At 38.5% G+C, this 21,748-nt stretch overlaps 1 protein-coding gene across 1 annotated transcript in view; it reads left to right on the forward strand.

Annotated features, from left to right (window-relative positions):
* Positions 1-21,748, forward strand: part of TBX15 (T-box transcription factor 15) — a 131,122-nt gene that overhangs the window by 60,066 nt on the left and 49,308 nt on the right. The window contains exons 2-5 of the mRNA XM_007948561.2: positions 3,427-3,640; positions 8,201-8,302; positions 10,580-10,751; positions 12,028-12,195. Coding sequence (XP_007946752.1) covers positions 3,427-3,640; positions 8,201-8,302; positions 10,580-10,751; positions 12,028-12,195 — 656 coding nt within the window. The remainder of the gene's footprint in view (positions 1-3,426; positions 3,641-8,200; positions 8,303-10,579; positions 10,752-12,027; positions 12,196-21,748) is intronic.

Consider the following 21,748-nt stretch of genomic DNA (forward strand, 5'->3'; position numbering starts at 1 on the left):
TCAGCTATGTATTTCTTATCAGCTTAGGTAACTTGATTGTACATTCTGATTAATACTTTATTGTTCAATCTGCAGTTATTGGTCAGTTATCCTGAATATATTATGTAACTATGATTTCAAAATGCATTTTAAAAAGATTAAAAAGTATTTTTATCTAGGCTGTTGATCTTGACTTGGAGATTATTATTTTAAGGGTATTGTACTATAGTTTACCTTTCAGATGGACTGATCTCCTCTGGAAGTTAAAAAAAAAACCCTATAAAATATAACATAAATTTTTATTTCCTAGTTATCATATCTAATAAACAACTGAGAATGGAAAATTACACAGTGTATTCATGTACTTGAAAATGTAGGTTGGTGCCTTCATTCTGCATGTAAATGTCACTGGGCTCCATTTTGTGAGAGGATGACAATCAAGAAGCTCAGCGTATTTTTAGGGAAAAAATTAACTGTCTTTGAAAATTCTTTTCAAATAGGCAGATGCTACCTATGCCTCCATAGACTTGTCCTACTTTCCAAAGTAGACTTTCTACTAACTCTGGGTTCCCAGGACTGTTCCAGCCCTATTAGAGCCCTCTCTTTTCTGAGATCCTATAAGATACACAAGGCAATATGTAATGGTGTGGAAAACTGTGTGGTAGTATTTGTGTTAGTCTCTGATTGTCTGTGAATGTTCTCCGTCTCCACTTATGCTGTAAGTACCTTGAAGAAGGGCCTCTTTGGGTCCTTTGGTATTTGTCAGAATCTAACACAATGCTGGGCACATAGTAAGCACTCAGTAAACACATAATTAATCAATATTAACTGGGAAACTTCTGTTTCAAATTATCTACCTGGAACCTCATATAGGGCCACATGCTGGTAGGTGCTTTTTGATGGATTTCATTTAAATTGCAAAACCTTTTAAACACCCCCTTACCTTTTATGATAATATATATTTGGGCGTCAAGTCTTTCTTTTTCTTCCTTTAACTTGTCTTGCCCAAACAGTTTTAAATTTGATGCTTCTAATGGAAGTTATTTGGGTTATCACTAAGAAGCTTTGGTGGGGCAGTGATTAAAGTGCTCAGCTGGTAACCAAAAGGTCAGTGGTTTGAACCTACAAGCTGCTCCATGCAAGGAAAATGGGCAGTCTGCTTCTGTATTTATTTATCCATTTGACAGTTATATTTTGTGTATCCATTTTATTCCAGATAACACAGTGAGTTCATAGCAGAGTCTCTTATTTCCTAATTCTCCAGCTGTAGTACCTATTCCAATCCCATCCTCTATTTGGCTGCCATTAAATATTTATCACTTAGTGCAGGGATATCTTTTCCTTCCCTCTCCCTTCATAAACACACGCTGGGGAAATCATGTGTCCAAAATTTCTAATGGGCCCTACTTAGGGATCTCTTTCCAACTTTTTCATAATCGTAGAGCTGTATGGTGAGGAAACTTCATAACACTTTGCTCTCAGAGGTAAGACAAGCCTTTTTTTTTTTTTTTAAATTTTGAAAGTTTTTGAAAAATTCACAATACTTGTGATAAGTAAGCAACTCCTGGGATATTACAGAAACAAAATGTGATTTGGGGATCCATGTCTGAGGAATCTGAGCTACTCTGTTTGACTGAGCATGTGATGATGTAATGCCCTGCTACTGAAAGGCATAATCAGCTTAGGACAGAGACTTGTCATTTAACAGCAGTTCTCATCTTAGAAAAGTAGTTCCACTTTTCTGTGCTTGAAGGAGACCAAAAGTAGCTCTTTAGTCTGAGGTATAAAATTGTATGTGTAGACATCCAAATCCTAGTTACAAAATGTTTGTTTGTTTGTTTGTCTTTGGTGAAGATGGTGATTGGGGCTAGTGAATTTTAGATAAACTGAAGTTTTTGGTCAGAAACTTCCCCTTTACTTAAGAGTTTGGTGCAGTTCTGCAGAGACCTGAATAGCTTTTAGAAAGCAAGGAGAAGGAACTAGAGAGAAGGGAGAGCAATGACACTTCTTTACTCCCTATGGGCACCTGGCTCCCTGTGGGCTTTGGAAAAGTTGTGGGAGACTCTTGCCAGAGATGCTGCCTGGATTTTAGAGAGAAACCTATCAGGGATAGAAGGAAAGAAAAGTAAAGGAATTGTGGGATGAGTTGTTCATAGGCCTAGAAATCTACGACAGGTAAGTGAGGATGTGGCAGCAAGATGGTTTGGCATTCTGTTCCATCCTTCCTTCATCTCACAATTGACAAGGACTGATGCCCAAGAACCTCTGACCTTTGAGATCATTGAAGAGTCAGTTGTCAGAGTAAGACACTGCTGTTTCCAATCTTTATTAACAAATGTGTTTACTTACGGGGGAAGCAATCAAGAGTTCTGCATGTTAAGAGTGAGTTAGAGAAAAAGGTTCTTAGACTTTGCTTGCACCATCATGGGACTTAAGAAAATTATACTAGCTAATCTTAATTAAGAAAATCTTAGAACATTCAGTTGTTGGCATCAGGCCCCTAAAAGTAAATTGAAAAAAAATTGCAGAAAAATACTTTCCTGGTAAATCTCACTCTGGTCTTCTCCATCAGTCTACGTTCATCCCTGCCCCCTCATGCTGCTTCTCCCCTTGAGCACAGAAGACACAGGAAAGGACCATCTGGCCCAGCATGCCAGCTTTTTATTTGGTTGCTCTCAATCCCACCTTCCTGTTTTGATCACCCTTCCCCTCTGCCCATACTTCAGAAACCAATCAAGGTGTCTCCTGAACTCATTTATTCCCTTTGTTTCAGCCGCCTTCTTGGGTAACTTTTTCCATATGCTTACATCCTTGCCTCACAAAAGACTTTGTTTTTAATCCAAAATGGTCTGATAGGACTCTTAGGAAAAGCCATTTACTCAAATAGATGACAAAATGTTTCTAAAGATCCCAAACAACTTTTCATTACTTTTGATCACTGGGGCATATAAGTAAGTGGAGGAAAAATGGCTGTGCTTAAAAATAACTGCCTGATGGACAGTGATGGCAAGTGGTATGGAATTAAAGAAAACATCAAATTCCCTCCCACCCCAATGAAATTGCCTAATCTAGATTTGGAGCAATAGGCTGTAATTATTACTATTTTTTAATTTGACACTTTGTTGTTGTTGTCACCGCAGTTTGCCTTCATTCTCTTCAACATGGTGACATTAGTACACTTCACATTGCCTGTTGTGGACCAATTTTCTTCAGCTGTTGCTAAAACTTACTAAAATGCCAGATGCCATGTTGGAAACAAGAAACCTGAAAGAAGGTTGTAAATCACAAAAAACAAATCATAAAAAAAATAATAAAATACCCTGAGTGCTGTGCTCTGGAGCTTCTCATCTCCTTTTATTCACCCCTTTCCCCATTTCACACACACATATTTTTTTAGGGCAGGTGCTCAGCAGTTTCTCACCTAAGGCTTGATTGTTTCTTTTGCAGATTCCGAGCAGAGCACTGGTTCGGATTCTGAGGTGCTCACTGAGAGGACTTCCTGCTCCTTTGACACTCACCGTGACCTGACCTCTGGTGCTGCAGGCCCTGTGCCTGCCACTATGTCCTCCATGGAGGAGATTCAGGTGGAGCTGCAATGTGCTGATCTCTGGAAAAGGTTCCATGATATTGGAACTGAAATGATCATCACCAAAGCAGGCAGGTAAGGATATGTTCCATAGTCAAATTCAAAGAGTGAAGATCAAAAGTAGGTGCTGTTACATATTTTCTTTTCATATATTTGTGGAGTCAGAGCAACTTGCCCTCACTTTCTTGCGTCTGAACATCTTGGTAAAGTGGTCCTGTTGTGTTTAGTATGATATTGCTATTTTCCTCCAGGGGCCACTGAAACTTAACTCACCTGTATCCACGCAAACATTTCTTACCTTCAAATGCAGTTTAGCTAATACTTTATCTAAACAGCTAAAAGGTGCATTTCCAAAGCAAGTGTTTACTTTACCATCCAATGTTTTCAAAATAAATAGAGTTTGCTCCCTAAACAACAGCGTGCATCTTTTAAGGCAGTTAAAGCAATCAGACATTTTTTAAAGGATTTTTAAGAATTGGAATTGGTGCATGTTCTGAACCCTGCTCATTGATCCCTTTTGCTTTATTCTTGGATTGTATTTATTATAAAGTATTAATGGCAATCTGGAGGAAATTTTCACAAAATATCTAACTAGCATGACAAAAATTTTGTAAACACAATTGCTGTTGAAAGAAACACTTTTGGTTAAGTTACTCCTTTTTCTTTGTTTGTTTTAATTTTCCAAACTTAAATATCTGTTTGGGCAGGACATTCAACATAAATTCCTTCATTTAAACTTCACAGCTATCCTATGAGGTAAGATATTATCGTTCCCATTTATGGATGAGGGGACAGAGGCTAAAAGAGGTAGATTAACTTGATTGAGCCCACATGGGTATTAAGGAGAAAGCTCCAGAACTCCTGACAAATCAGCCTGACTCCAAAACAATAATCTTAATTATTTAAAAGTCTGTACTAAGAAATGATTGTAGTTCTTGCCCTTTGGATTAAAAATGAAGATGATATAGATCAAACTCAACTTGGACTAAGATTTTGAGTATATAGGAAAGTTAATTGAAGCTAAACAAAAATATTATGCTACTTTAATATTTTCAGTCAGTCTACATAGTCTCATGGAGACCTAGAAAGACCTGCTTCATTCCTCATAAGCTATCTGCGTGAATATGGATATTAAAAAAAAAAAAAAGATTGGATCCAGTTTACTTGAATGCGTATAGAGAAACCTCCGAATAACATATAATACCACAGAAACACTGGGTAAAATGAACATGAAATCTTGTCCTTATTCTTTGTCTTCTGGAACTCTCTTCCTTCTTTAGTTGTTAGTAGTGAATAAAACCATTAAAAAGCTTCCTAGGAGGAGTAACTTCGAAGGAGTTACTTTCAGTATTATATTTGTTTATTGCTTGGTCTTCATGCACATTTTGAGATATTAAAACTTAGAAGAAAACAATAATTAAAGGAAAAAGTTTTTATTTTTTGCTTAGTTTTTGGTAGATGATTGTTTTGGTGGGAGGAAATATTACACTTTTTTTTTTCTATGTTTCTAGTTTTTATTTTATTTTTTGTATCACTAGGTATGTGTATTCAAGTAACTCTTGTTCCCAATATCATACTCCTCACTCAGTAAGTTACACTTCAGTAAATTCAGCTTATTTCAGCACCTTCTTGATAATCCTTCTGTGCCGTGACCTCATTTCATGATTTCTTCAACAACATTTTCTTTTCCATACCATTGTATTCATAGATTTACTTTTATACATGAATACATCTAGATATTCTCCAATACAGTCATGGTGTTTTCTTTAGTTATACTGGAGTCCTTTTGTAGATTTAGAAGTTACATTCATTTATTCTGTATTGAGCTGTTTCTATTGCTACATGTAACTGCTCAGTTAATTCTGGAACACCTCAGAAACATACAAAGAAGGATTTCTCTTCTGTAGATTTCCTTCATTCTCTCTCCACTCTCTCAGTTGATTTCTCTCTTCTCTCTTCATTTTCCTTCTTATGCAAAGTCCTTTTCAATTTTAATTCAAACTGCCATTTTCTTAGGGCCTTATTTATGCATAAATTCATGTCCTTCTTCCTTCCTAGAAATATTAGTCACCACATACCTGTTGCCACACCCCAAAATTTAATTCTGTTGATTCAGAACTACTGCAGTCTCTAGAACCCTCAATCTTAGCATGCACCAACATAATCTGTATATCAGCACCATGGACAGAGGCATTTGGAAGGATTAATGGGTTTGAAAGACAAAACAACTGGCCTAAATTTAGCCATAATATTAAAACCAAATATACATCTCATTTTGTGGAATATGAAAAACTAGTTTTGCTCCAGAGTTATGACTTCACTTGGTATTCTGTGTTATAATACTGGCAAACATAAAAGGCAACTTTTGGTAAGTCTTTAATTAGAGAATTGAAACAATCATAGAATCTTAAAGCAGGGGGAACCTTAGAGAATATCTAGTCCCATTTCCTTGTTTTATAGTTGATGGAGTTAAATGATTTACCCAAAGTCACACAACTCAGTCATTTTAGGACTTGTGTACTGGGAAGAGACAGGTAGCTTCTCTACTCAAAGTCATATAGTAAGTGTTTCAGAGAAAACAGGTACTTAATTTAAAAACATTCACTTCCTTTTCTTAAAGTCATAAAAAAAATCCATCTCTCTCAATGAAGCATAGTCTCTGTATAGGTATAGAGGAACCCCATTTCTTTATCTCAGGTAACAAATGAGAGGACTTTCTGCTCATTGCTATTAAGATGTTCTTTAACCATTCACATATACAGGGCAATCATAAATCATTGTTATTAAGAAAGGAATTATACAACCTGTAGTAGGAGCTCTGGTGGTATAGTGCCTAAGGCATTTGACTGCTAACCAGAAGGCTGGTGGTTTAAACCCACCAGCCACTCCTCGGAAGGAAGGTTGGACAATCTACTTCTGTAGTGATACCACCTCGGAAACCCAAGGAAGGGTCACTATGAGTTGAATCTGACTTGATGGCAATGAGTTTGGTTTGGTTTTATACAACCTGTATTTAAATGTATCGACCAAGTTTCCCAAGTTTTTGGAAAGAATTAATGTGACTCAAAGTGCTTAACCTATAGTGACTGTTAGACTTTGTCATTATGACTACTATCCCACTATAAAATTTCACTTGGACAAAACCAAAATATAAGGCTTTCTAATTGAATTTGCAGAGGAAGGGGGAGGAAATCTAAAATAATATACCAATATGAGTTTCTGAGAAGTACTAATGTGGGAATGGAGGAATGGCTATATATTATTATTTGTGAATTTTTAAATACTTAGACATTAACAATATGATCCCTCTTGCATCTTCCCTCAAATAAGGTTATGATGTCACTGACCTACTGTCAGAAGACATTTGATTTTTGAGTTGCTTTTCCAGGACGATTAGTGAAGTGTATAACTAGCACAGGGAGCCCCAAATGTAACCAAACAGTGCATATTTTCAAGATGGCTGTCTGGGGTCAGGGTATGGTCTATGACCGTGAAATGGAGCAAAGCCAATTAAGCCATATGTGGATCAAGCCTGTGACCTTGACCTCATTAGAACTGTGCTCTGCCCAGCTCAGCTAACTGGCCCCAGATGGTTAAGCTTAATGTCGCATTTTGTATACAAGTATCCTAAGAGTGCATTCAGACCAATCCAAATTTTTGAACTGAGCACTTTTTATGTCTGGCCCCTAAATGAATGACATACAAAAAAGCTTGATGTTTTTCTTCCTTCTGATGGTTAAAGAAGAATGGTGAACTTTATTCTAGACTTTTTGAAACTCTATACCTCTTTTGGGCTGTTCCCTCTCCTCCTCTCTTCAATTATGAGGGTAGCTGTAAAGTGTCATATCCTGACCTTGCTTTCTTTGGCAAGTTTAACAAGCCATTGTGGTAGAAACAAGGTATTGCTGGAGGCCACTAAAATTCATTTGTTATTGGCTCCCTATTCTGAAAGGTTCTTCCTCCAACACACATGTTGACAGCCTGAGAACTCTCAGAAAATTTTATAGTTTTTTAAAAAAATAAAACAGGAAAACCAACGTTAGTGACCCTTTGCTTGGGAAGAGAGAACAACTTCCTTTTTTTTCTTCTTTTCTTGAGAGATTATTTTTAGAGAAATCATTTTAAAAGAGATTCACTCAATTAAAAATATTTCATAATCATCTACAATGAGAAACATTTTGGGTAATAAGAAGAGATAAATTACGTTTTTAGTGGTATATTTAACGATATTATAGTCTGGTTTGCAATGTATGTGTGGCTACACACACATATAGATTACATTAAATATTAATAATATAGTTAATATATATATAGAAATCATTGTTATTACAAAGGGAATTGTATCAACTGTATGCATAAATTTATAGACCAAGGTAGCATGTATATTATGAGCCTTACTAATACATGAATCATCAAACTGGTCAATTTCAGTTAAGAGGCACTATTTCAGCAATATAAATCCCTAGCATATTTTATAGTAGTAATTTCCAATTAAAAAAAATTTGCCAACTTTGAGAATTAGAGGATATTGGGCTCTGATGTACTTAGAGTTCCTAATAAAAAGACTTTTCAAGTTTTATTCTACTCCTCCTCCATCTTTTATTGCTGAGTTTACTACCTTCTTACCCTTCCTAGGAGAATGTTTCCTGCCATGAGAGTGAAAATCACCGGGCTAGACCCACATCAGCAGTACTACATAGCAATGGATATTGTGCCTGTGGACAATAAAAGATACAGGTAATGATGACTATGGGATGTGGAATTGTGGGCATCTTCAGTATTCCAGCAGGGTTCTTTAGACTCATTAAATGAAGCATTTTCACAGTGTATGTATAGGGAATAAGGAATGGGGGATATGTCAATGGCCTGTGGTAGAAAGTAGTGGCAGGAAGTAGTAATTGGAGGGAGGAAATTAGGGCTCAGTAATGGTTTAATCTGGAATCTTTCCTATGTGTTTAGAGTGATTAGAATTTTGTAATGTGTTCCAGAGAAGTGAAAATTGAGTGGCTCTATAGCTGAGATTCTATCAGTCTTGAAAGTGATTAAGAAATTAAATTACTGCATTAATGAATGATAAATGAGTTGGAATGATTTATTTTGGAGAAGGAAAAGAGAAGGGGACAGGGTAGTACATACAATCTGATAAATTATTTTGTGGATGATGGACAGGAAGAATAGAATTGGGTACCACCTCAAGAGGAACATCTAATTAGTGAGAATTATTGTTCATTAATAAGGAGCTCTGGTGGTGCAGTGCCTAAGGCCTTTGACTGCTAACTAGAAAGTTGGCAGTTCAAACCCACCAGCTGTTCCATGGAAGGAAGATGAGGCAATCTACTTGCATAAAGATTTACCACCTCTGAGACCCAGGGGGTTGCTATGAGTCAGAATCGACTCAATGGCAGTGGGTTTGGTATTTTTGGTTATTGTTCATTAATATGGGTTGTGAGTGAGTTTGTTAAATAACTTCCCCAAAGTCATTAAAAGGCCACAAGGTCACCCTTCAAGCCTGGAACTGAAGTCACCTCTTGCTCAACTTTGAGCCAAATGATAGACAGGCTTATAAGGTGAACAATAACACCAGGGAGGTACATACTCTTTAGAACAATCAACCTAACAAGATCAAAAAGGTGGCATTTGCCCAGGTATAAAGCTTAAAACAAAACAAAAAAACTCCACAAAGTCTCCATGTCTGTTGGATGGCTTTATACATAGTTCTTTTCCAAAATAAGTCAGTCATTGAGATCTCAGTTAAATCAGTGAATCATGGCTCATTATTCAAAGATATGAAGTCTGAGACCTCAGCCATAAACCCATACATTGGAGGTGAGAGATCAGTGAGAAAGGTTACGACTAGTATAGCTGGAAGAGCTGGCTGAAAAAGAAGTTGTCTAAGTTATAGGTCATAGGAGAGGGGATGCTTCAGATCTGTTTTAGAGGATCTTGAGACTTGGATTTTAACTGAGTGCTTCTGTTTGCCAGGGTCCAGTTCTCACATGGTCCTTTAGAACTGAGAAGCAGGGAAGTGACAGATCCATGGAGAGAGCTATCTGGAACTATAGCACAGTGGTCAAAGTCTGGTAAACTGACCTCCTTTGCTACCCAGAACATCTCATTTTGAGTAGCCTTGTGGGAGAATAATGTGGAAGATGATTAAGCTCATAAGTAGGTTCAGCAAAGAGAACACTAACTGGGAAGATGTGGCGGTCTTTCTGGGAATGACTGCACTAAGGCAAAGACCTTCTATTCTCATAGAAATGCCTCAAAATTCAGAATCTTAGCAAGCAAATGGTTAACAAATGGAAGACATAGAGGGTCTCTGCTCATGGCTATGTTTTACAGGACAGTATAGGAGATGTTTTTCTGTAAGGAACCAAATCCTGAACAAGTAGCTAAGGGATTAGATTATATGGTTTGCATTTGAAAGATGAAAGAGTGTAGTAAAATACCTCTCCCGTTGCTAGATAATGTGGGTTCAAATGCCTGCATGCACACAGAGGTGCTTGGCAAGGAGGGGGAACAAAAAGAAAGGGGCTGTGAGAATATCTTCCTTAGGAGAGCTTTGACCATTAACCACAACACTTCTCTGTCCTCCCCCCACCCACCTTTTCCTTCATCTCTATCTCATTTTCCTTGTGTATCCCCTTCTCTCTTTCTCTTTTGCATTCTGTTTCACCCCTGTTGTTGTTGTTGTTATGTGCCATCGAGTCGGCCCCGACTCATAGTGACCCCTCCTTGGGTTTCCTAGGTGGTATCACTACAGAAGTAGGATTGCCCAACCTTCCTTCCGAGGAGTGGCTGGTGGGTTTGAACCGCCAGCCTTCTGGTTAGCAGTCAAGTGCCTTAGGCACTATGCTACCAGAGCTCCTTGTTTCACCCCTATTACATCTTTATTCTTTATTCTTGGTATCTCTTTTCTTGTCCTTCTTTCTCCTATCTCTGCTCATTTCCTGAGCTTCTGTCCCCTCTTTGCATTTGTCTATGAACTCTCCTTTCTCTCCCTGTCTATCTCAGATATGTGTATCACAGCTCCAAGTGGATGGTGGCAGGCAATGCTGATTCCCCCGTACCCCCAAGAGTTTATATTCACCCTGATTCTCTAGCTTCTGGAGACACCTGGATGAGACAGGTCGTCAGTTTTGACAAACTCAAGCTGACCAACAATGAACTGGATGATCAAGGACATGTGAGTCAAAGAATTTTATCTCTACTTTCTTTCCTGTTTCCCTTTTTACTCTAGAATGAGTAGGCCAAGGATTTTTCAGTCAGGTAAAATAAGACTCTCCATGTCATTATAAGTCTTAAGATTAAGCGTAATTTTTTTTTTCCCTCTTGTGAAATTTCATTTATTAAAAATCCAACATTTAGCAAACACCTGCTATACATCAGACAAAGTATATCAGACAAAGTTCTTGTGCTACAAGGATTTACAGTCCAGTCAGGGAGGCAAGAGAGAAACACATGTCAAATTAAACAACGGTAAAAGAAAATAACAGCATTCAGTAGGATAACTTACAAGGCAATAACCTAAGGGAAATATCTGAAGTGACAGTTTGGCTGATTAAAGGATTTATGAATTTATGAGAAGACTAGGTCTTAAGGCTTTCCAGGTATAATTGGAGCAGTGAATGTCATTAATTTATTTTTGGCAGTGAAATGTGTATTGAGGTTTCAATGAATGCCAGGATCCATACTGGATGCTATGAGAAGATTGAAAAGAAGCTAAAACCATGGCTTCTATCTTCAAGGAAATGACAATTTTCTGAGGGAGGGAGAACACAAGTACTCATTCATTCTCAAATGACATCAAAGAACTTCTAGAAACACAACTAGTGCCAAACAATAACATGTAGTATTTAAAGAGTCTGAGTACGTGCTGTAAAGTTGAAGTTGGAGCAAACAACTTGTCACATGCAAGAGGTTCTGAGACCTTTGAGTGGAGTGTTATCCACTAGTACCAGAACAGCCATTTTAAACTCATCCAATCAAAGCAAACATATTATGCCCACCATCTGCGATTGAGATGCCCGTTATATGGTTCATCTAATGCTCAGTTACTAATCATTCATCCCATGGGCATGTATAAGCAGTCCCTGGGTCATGTAAACAATTGAGTGCTCAACTACTAGCTGAAAGGTTGGCAGTTCAAACCCACCTGGAGATGCCTCAGAAGACAGGCCTGGAGATCTGTTCCAAAAGGTCACAACCTTTAAAAGGCTATGGAGCATAGTTCTGTCATGACCCATATGGGGTCACTATGAGTCAGAATTGACTTGATGATGGATAAACAACAAAAAATAACACGGGCCTATATCCTGATTTCAAGTTTCCCGTGCATCCCATTTCCAGCCTGTGTCCTTCCCATAGTACTTCTATCTTCTGATTTGTTGTTCAAATGAGCTTGAAGAGTTATAAGGCTCTTAAAGCCAATCTTGGCATAATATTTTCCCTTCTCATTTCAGATCATTCTGCACTCTATGCACAAATATCAGCCTAGAGTTCATGTGATTCGCAAGGACTTCAGCAGCGACCTTTCACCCACCAAACCTGTCCCCGTTGGGGATGGAGTGAAAACATTCAATTTTCCTGAGACTGTGTTCACCACAGTCACAGCCTATCAGAATCAGCAGGTAAGAGGCTGCCTGTGCTACTAAAAGTATTCTTGCTTTTGGTAAGAAATACTTAGTCTTTCTGCATGGCACTGAAGAGTTGGAATATGAGTCACCAGGCTTACAGTGCACATAAGGCTCTGGTGATGACAACACTGTAATGCCTAGTAGCAGCTGGGATAGTCTAGATTTAGATCAGAGGCAAGATCTTCGACCAAGGGGACCAAACGTCCTAAGTTCTTTTCATGTTTCTCTCTACTTGTACTTGTGTTCACAATCTTTGCTACATCAGGCAAACTTCTGTTCATCTGGGATTCCTTTGTAAGTGTTGTTGTTGTTGTTTGCCGTCGAGTCGGCCCCGACTCATAGCGACCCCTCCTTGGGTTTCCAAGGCATTATCACTACGGAAGTAGGATTGCCCAACCTTCCTTCCGAGGAGTTGTTGTTGTTGTTGTTATGTGCCGTGGAGTCAGGTTTAATTCATACTTTCCCTCTTATCTGCAGTTTTCTGTGTGTCCTTCTGTCATACCACATCAGTTATCAAGAGTCTCAAACTCCACTTAAGACTCACTGTTGCCATTGACACTTTCAGATAAATTTACCATCACATGATCACTAGTCACACCTAAAATCTGTATGTTTTTATGTCTCTGATACATTCACTTATTTATTCATTCCACAAATATTTATTGAGGATTTACTATGTTCAGGCTTAGCAGAGAAATAGATCTGATTAAGACTTATTTCTCCCACAAGAAAAAGAAGTCTTAGTTGAGGAAAAGACACATAAATATGTAATGATAATACAGTGGAATAATTCCACAACAGAGATGTGGACAGTGTTTTTTTGGTTTGAGGAATGAGGGAAGTTTTCCTGGAAGAGTTGAAGCTTTATCTGACATTGAGACACACTTATGAATTAGCCAGATGGGTGGGGAGAGATAGAGGGAGAGGCCAGGTCTAGAATTAATGTGGGCATTCTAAACAGTGGAATTTAGGATGGTGTTTTGAAGAAATGACCGGATGGATTTACTACTTGTCTCATTCTATGCAATTCCCTAAAATTTGCATGTTAATACCTATTTTGTAAATTGGATTGTCTTTCATCTTTTCATAAATTGCCTAGTTAATAGGGTTCTGCTGTGAAACTTGTTTGTTTGTTTTTTGCTTGCTCTACTTGAAAACTGCATACTTTTATTTTGGGGCTGCTTGCAGCAAAATGAATTTATAGTATTACATTCAAAATCTTTTGGATTGGCTACTCTACTTTTCAACCAGTGCTCTGACAATGAAAACACTAGAAGAGAAACACTCATTTACTAGACATTTATCAACTGCTTGCTATGTGCGGGCAGGGGAAGGTGAGTTATGTAATCTTTGGTTCCTGTGTGAAGGATGTTTCTATCTTTTTTGATGCATCTGGATATGATTCCTTAGATGTTCTTTACTTCATGACCCATATGATGTACAAAACCCCTTAGTCCAATAAATGTTAAGTATTCTTGCGGTGTCAGACTTTATCAGCAGCTGTAAAGTTTCTCAACTCCATGTTTTCTGAGTGGATGCCACATTTAATCTAAAGTGGAGGGAAAGTCTGCTTTGGGCACTATTTAAAAATTCCTGAAACCACCAGGACTCCTTGAATAGTAAAATTGCAGAAGCCATGGAGCGTCCCTACAGAAAACTTTAATAGTTAAGGTTTTTCAAGCTCTGATCCAACATATAACAGCAACATAGCTTTGGAGCTACACTTTGTTATTAGCTCTGGGTCAGAAGAGGGGAGTAAGAGTTGAAGCTATTTGGTTAACTGATTAGACTTTTCCAAGACTACCTAAGGCATTTTTAATCCTGGGTTTTCCATGAAGGCAGAGACATGGGAATATATATTACAATTTTAGAATTTCGTTTGTAGAGCAAATCAGAACACTGCCCTGTGTGCACTAGAACACTGAATAGTACCTGCCTCATTGAGATCAGTTCTAGAGGCTGGGGGAGGAAATATTGTAATCTCAATCGAAACTAGAAAGCTGTGACTTATGTACACAATGAAAGAGAACAAAATAGGTATCTGAAATCCCTTTTACTTTTTCTACCTCCCCTCATCTTCAGTGCTTCTGCTTCTGAGTACGTTCTACTCATATGCATGTTTTGTATACATCTGGGGTGGGATGGGGGCAATGATGGTTTGATGGGGTTAGGATACCTTGTTTAAGATCATGGAATTTGGCAGCAGACATACTTGTTTTGATTTTTGTGCTTTCTACTGACAAACTGTGAATTTGAGCAAGTAGCTGAACCTCTTTCAACTTGTGCTTTCTGATCTGAAAATACATCTCATAGAGTTACGAGCATTCAATAAGAAAGCATGTGCAAGTGTCCACTGACATGACACAATGCTGGCTTCCAATTAATAGTAATTGGCCTGCATTGCTCCAAGGCTGAGTCCGCAATGGCATGCAGGAGAGTGGGGAGCAGAGGCTATTTTAAATAGACTACTCCTTAAGGAAAAAGTTGAATTTTAGCACCTTGAGGAGCTACACTGGCTTTTGAAGGGATTAGAATCAATGTTGTTGTTGTTGTTATGTGCCATTGAGTCGGACCAACGCATAGCAACCCCTCCTTGGATTTCTGAGGCAGTATCACTACAGAAGTAGATTGCCCCATCTTCCTTCTGAGGAGTGGCTGGTCGGTTTGAACCGTCAGCCTTCTGGTTAGCAGTCAGGTGCCTTAGGCACTATGCTACCAGAGCTCCCATTAGAGTCAATAGGCAACTGTTTTGATCTCTCTGTCATGCCATGGTGAATTCATGATGTGCTGACTTTCAAAATAGGTGAGTCATACTCAATTCCTCCCATTTTTAAGATAACAGCTTTTGCCTGTTTAATAAGCCCCCATATCTGTATAAATCAACAAGCGTACTTGTTTAATATTCTTTTTGGCTATGTAGATATGACCTAATATAATACAATGCCTTCTAATAATACAAACCAACTCCAGGTCTTTCCCCCAGGGAATCTTGAAGTCTGCATTCTGCAGGTCAGAGTTGTCACGGAGATGCTGGATACTATAAATTGTTCTCTTTTGTGAGCTGTATCCACCTATTGCTATGTTTTCATTTCCCTTGACATTCTAGAATTAGAACAACCAATATTTTATGACAAAATTGTTTACTTCATCTTTTTTTTAAAAGGAATTTTAAGAGACTTATGAGAAAGTAAAGAAGAAAATAGTCAATGGTAGGTCCTCAGTATTCTCAGGAACCTGTTTGGAGGAACACAGGCAGGAAGGACTAGAGAGGGAATGGAATTGCATTGAAATGTTACCCCGTCTTCCTGAAGACAGTCAATCTTTTTCCACAGTCACCAATGCAATAGACATTTGGCAACCTGGGTTTTGGTCCTCAGTTTTCTACTCCTTGCCTGTGTTACTCTGAGTAAATTACTGAGTTTTCCTAGGCTTCAGTATTTCCTCCTAGAAAATGAGGAGCTGGCCTATGCCTTACAAGGTCCGTTCTTGCTCTGGAATACTAATTTCTCCTCCTTTTTTTTTTTTTTGGTGTATTATTCATGATATTGGGAGCAATTTATTGTTACCAAACAGACAATTGACCTAGGATTTCTAAGTATGAAAATTATTAAAGCATTCATCTTTGTAAACTTTTTCAATATGCTTGTAATATTGAAGACCAATACATTTTTAGCAAGTCTACACTTGAAAGATGGGAGCATGGTGTTTTTTTTTGCTGATACACAATCATTTATATTATTTATTATATTATGAAAACTATATTATTCATTTATGCTTGCTTATATTCCTCCCCATTGTTGAAGCCATTTTATCACCAAGGCTGGACACCTGGTTCTCCCTACATCTAGTCTGCTGCTAAACTCTGTTGTTGTTGTTCTTAGGTGCTGTCGAATCCTTTCTGACTCATGGTAACCCTATGTACAACAGAGCCAAACACTGCCCAGTACTGAGCCATCCTCACAATGCTGTTTGAGCCCACTGTTGCAGCTACTGTGTCAATCCATCCCATTGAGGGTCTTCTTCTTTATCGCAGACCCTCTACTTTACCAAGCATGGTGTCTTTCTCTAGGGACTGGCCCCTCCTGATAATATGACCAGAGTTTGAGAGACAAAGTCTTGCCAGCCTCGTTTCTAAGGAGCATCCGGCTGTGCTTCTTCCAAGGCAGATTTGTTTGTTCTTCTGGCTGGCTGTGGTATATTCAGTATTCTTCCCTAACACCATGATTAAAATGCATCAATTCTTCTTTGGTCTTCCTTATTCATTGTCCAGCTTTCACATGTATATAAGGCCATTGAAAATACCATGACTTGGGTCAGGCGCACCTTAGTTTTCAAAATGACATCTTTACTCTTTAACACTTTATAAAGAGGTCTTTTGCATCAGATTTGCTCAATGTAATATGTTAGTTGATTTCTTGATTGCTGCTTCCATGGGCACTGATTATAGATAAAAGTAAAATGAAATTCTTGACAACTTCAATCTTTTCTCCACTTATTACTATGTTGCTTATTGGTCTGGCTTTTATAAAGTCCTGTTTTGTTTTCTTTATATTGAGGTGTAATCCATACTTAAGGCTGTAGTCTTTGACCTTTATCAGTGAGTGCTTCAAGTCTTCTTCATTTTAAGCAAGAAAGGTTGTGTTATCTGCAAATTGCAGATTGTTAATGAGTGTTCCTCCAATCCTGATGCCATGTTCTTCTTCATATAATCTGTCTTCTCAGGTTATTTACTCAGGATAAAGATTGAATAGTACGGTCAATAGTACGGTGAAAGGATACAATCCCAATGCACACCTTTCCTGATTTTAAACCATGCAGTATCCCCATGTTCTGTTTGAACAACTGCCTCTTGGTCTATGTACAGGTTCTGTATAAGCACAATTAAGTGTTCTGGAATTCCCATTCTTTGTAATGTTATCCATTATTTGTTATAATTCACACAGTGAAATGCTTTTGCATAGTCAATAAGGCACAGGCAAACTTCTTTCTGATAGTTTCTGCTTTCAGCCAAGATCCATCTTGTTTCTAATTCATTGCTTCTGCCCTCTTTCTGGCCCTGCCTTCTCCCCACCATGGGCTGTTGTGATAGCTTCCTACTGAGTCACTGGATTGCAGTCTTAATGTGTCACAAGCCATCACACACATCATTGCCAAATGGATCAAGCACATCACTGATTGCATCATTTGTCCCTCAAAAATTATCAATGATTCCTTACTTGCCTGGGGAATAAAGTCCAGTATTCCAAGACTTCCATAAAGGCTGTCTGTGGCTATTCACCAACCACATCTCTAGCCTCATTTTCCATTATTCCCCATCATACCTATGCTAGAATCCAGCAATCTCCCTGGATTTTGACTGTTTCTTAGACTTTGTAGCCAGCATGCTTTTGCCTGCACTATTACTTTTTCCAGGAGCTCTGGTAGCATAGTGCCTAAGGCACTTGACTGCTAACCAGAAGGCTGGCGGTTCAAACCCACCAGCCACTCCTCGGAAGGAAGGTCGGGCAATCTACTTCCGTAGTGATACCGCCTCATAGTGATACCGCCTCGGCAACCCAAGGAGGGGTCGCTATGAGTTGGGGCCGACTCGACGGCACACAACAACAACAACAATTACTTTTCCCAGGAATGTCCTTTCCCATCATCTTTTTTCTCTAGATTCCAGCTATTCTTCAGGTGTGGTGCAAAAACTATCCCTTCCAACCTTCCTTAAATTTTTTCAATTGCAGATAAGCTCTGCTTCCTTAGAACTGTCAGGACATTGCACCTCTTTCATGACCCTTTTCACATTCTAACCTGTGTGTGTGTGTGTGTGTCTATCCTATATTCCAATATTTGAGCTTTTTGAAGACAGAAGTTGTGTCATTTACAAAAACAAAACAAAACAAACAAAAAACAAAAAAACTGTGTGGTATAGTAGAAAACACCAGGTTGGAACTTAGGAGACTTGAGTTTAGACCTAACTCTGCAGCTGACTGGCTATATTGCCTTTGGCTCATCACTCCACTCAGTATTCAGATTTGCAAAATGATGGTTGGGCCAGGATCAGTGCTTCCTAGTCACCAGTCCATGGAGAAGTTTTTTTTATGGTACACTGAAAAATAAGGATAATGTAAGGAATTTTCATAGACCTAAACATATTCAATTTAGTATATTGTACATACATAAATAGATAGCTGACATAAAGCCAACTCTGATTCCTCCTGACCTGTGCACAACAGAACAGAAAGTTGCCTGTCTGCATCATCTCCATGATTGCTGGCATGTTCACGTCCACAGTTACTGCATTTACTGTGCCAGTCTATTTAACTGAGGGTCTCCCTTCCTCTCTCTGGACCTGTACGTCACCAAACATAATGTCCTCCTCCAGTAATTGATCCTCTTGATGTCATGTCCAAAGCCACCAACAAGTCAGATAATGTTCTGTTGTGATCCATAAAGTTTTCATTGGCTAATTTTTGGAAGTAGATCTCTATGCTTTTCTTCCTAGTTTGTCTTAGTTCCAGAAGCTCCACTGACACCTGTCTACCATGTATGACCCATTGGTATTGAAATATCAGTGGCATAGTTTCTAGCATTACAGCAACACACAAGCCACTACAGTATGACAAACAGACAGATAGGTGGTGGTTAATTGATTGTACATTGTTCTATTTTGTCCTTCCTGCTATTTTTATACTAAAATATAATTTATTTTATGAAATGATGATGCCAGAGGATAGTAGATAGATGTAACTCTTATCACTTGGTAGAAGAGATGAACTCTTCCATCACCGTAATTCAAAGATATTTGTGTCTGTCACTGGTGGCCTATACCACCAGCCTAAGGCATTTGATTGCTAACCAGAAGGCTATCGGTTCAAACCCACCAGCCACTCCTTGGAAGGAAGACTGAGCAATCTACTTCCATAGAGATACCATCTCATAAACCCTAGGAGGGGTCGTTATGGGTTGAAATCGACTCAACAGCAGTGAGTTTGTTTTTCTTAGTTTTGTCTCATAGTGTGTAGCACTGAAAATATGTTAGATGAATGAGTGACTGATTGAATGAAGCCACCATATTTCTATTACCATTTTCCTGGTGGTTTTGCTTCTTTGGGTATAAGTAGTAGTGAACTGTGAAGAAAGCATTTCCATTTCAGTGGAATATTTTATACATTCTTTCACCTTCCCCATTCCTCCTCCTACCCTCCCTGACTGACCCATAGACTCCCAGGGCTGCTAGCATATTGAAGTTATTATTTGGTCTTGCAGTGCTGACTTGGTAGGTCCCTGGCAGAGAGAAAGTTATACCGTGCCCAGAATCTCATTGTGGAGAATGAAATAGTAGAAGTGGGAATAAAGGTGATTCTAGCTTCTATGCCTTTTCTTGGAAGAAGCTGACACCACCATGTCCTTATGGAATTAGCAAGATACTTCTTCTGCAAAGTCTTTGGCATCTCTAAGGCCAAAAGACCAATGAACTTTGATTTTTTTTTTTTTCCTTCCCAACAGGAAACTAAATTTCAAAAGATACAACCTTGTTCTCAGGTAACACAGTCTCATTTTTAAGAAGTAGCTACATGAACCAGGTAGGAAGTCTAAAACCACAGCCAAGTTTGTATAAGCAAATCCATTAGGATTTCTGAGCCACTCATTGTATCCTAAACTATTGAGCCAGTTTTGCTTTAACTTTCCAGTCAGGTCAGTGCAGAATATTTCTTTTCATACAAGCTAAACCTCTTTTTTTTTTTTTTTTAAATCCAAATAGATATGGTAAAAAATAAAAACAACCAAGAGTACATTAATAAGGGAAGGCCTTTCAGTCTTGGTGTTAGAAAATCATACTCAGAATATTCAAATTTCATTTCCTTTGTAGGTTGTGCTGTTTAGGTCTGCATCGTGCATTGTGAGGTATTTATTTACTGCCTCTACGTTATCTGACTAAAAAAATAGGTCAAAATGATTAAAATTAATTGTGGCAAGCCAGCAACCACTCCCTCATGTGCCCCAGACTTCAATAACTCAGGGTACATAAATCAATAAAGTCATGGAAATAAAATCAATGCAGAAAAATGCTTCCACAACCTCTGAATGTCCACGTGTCCTTGTTATCAATGGATTAAGTCTGATCATGACTACTGTAGAATAGTTTTAGCTGCACAGAAAATTCCTAATAGGCCTTCTGACTGGAAGGGCATTTAAGACTTTTGTCCATAATGCCTCCAGGGAAAGCAAATAGGATGGACAGAGTTGTGTGATCCAGTTTCTCTAAGTGTTGTCATGGCTTTGGGACTGGTGATTCCTGGTCTCACATTTAAAATTTTACATGTAACATGCCTTAACACAGTGGCTGCAATCATGGGCTCAAACTTAGTGACGATTGTGAGTTTGGTGCAGGACGAGGCAAAGTTTCGTTCTGTTAAATGTGAAGTTGCTATGAGTTACAACATATTCAAATTCAATGTCAGTCACCTACCAGCAACAACCTAGACAGAGTTATTGTCCATGATCCAGGGCAACAGGCAGACAGTAAATAGAGGAATGTATAATTAACAACTGAGTTAAGAGCAAAGATAGAGGTAAACGGGGTGCAGTAAAGGAGAGTAACAGGTTACAGAAGAATTTTCTATAGTGATTATATTTCCATGACCTTATACTGATTTGTTTAGTTTGAGTTATTGACTACATTAATGTAGGCGAGATGATCAGGGAAGACCTCTCAGGTGAGTCAGCTATGTGAAGAGCATTCTTATCTGGGGTCAGAACAAGTATGACGGGCCTGCTCAGTGAAGAAGCTTGGCACATTCCATAATTGCTCAATTTGGGTGAAGCCTGTGGACCAGGGGGAGAGGAGTGTGTGTGAGTTGGAGAGGTAGGCAGGAGCTAGGGCATACTGATTCTGTAAGGTCCCATAAGGAGTTAGGTTTGAATTCTGAATGCAGTGATAGCCAAGAAAGAGAATGACATAATGATTCAATTATATGTTAACAAAGATCACTTTGAGAGGATATAAGATACAAAAGTGGAAGGAGGGATATCAGTTTGAAGGCCATTTAAAGTAGTTTAGTCAAGAAACAATGGTGGAAAAACAAAGGAAAAAAAAAGGTAATGATGTTTTGGACTGAAGAGAGGTATTTGTATTTGAGCAGTATTTGAGTGTAACTGATAAACACAATTATCAAATACAGTTGAACCTTATTCAGATGTGCCGTGTGTGTGTGTGTGTGTGTGTGTATACATATACCAGTTGTCATTGAGTTGATTCCAATTCATAGTGTGTCAGAGTAGAACTGTGCTCCACAAGGTTTCCAATGGCTGATTTTTTTTTTTTTTTTTTAATTGTGATTTGGGTGAAGATTTACAGAGCAAATTCACTTTCCATACAGCAGTTCACATACGCTTTGTCTCATGACTTTGACCACAGTTTACCACAATGCAACATCTCCCCTCCACTTCCTCCCCATAGTTACCTCTTCCCAATGTCCATCCCTTCATACTCTCCTGCCCCCTGAGCTGTCTCCCTGTGCATAAGCAGCCCTTCTTTCTCCCATGATTGTTCTCTCCA

This window comes from Orycteropus afer, unplaced genomic scaffold (assembly GCF_000298275.1).
Source record: "Orycteropus afer afer isolate SDZICR_OR568_19922 unplaced genomic scaffold, OryAfe1.0 scaffold00010, whole genome shotgun sequence".
Classification (NCBI taxonomy): domain Eukaryota; kingdom Metazoa; phylum Chordata; class Mammalia; order Tubulidentata; family Orycteropodidae; genus Orycteropus; species Orycteropus afer.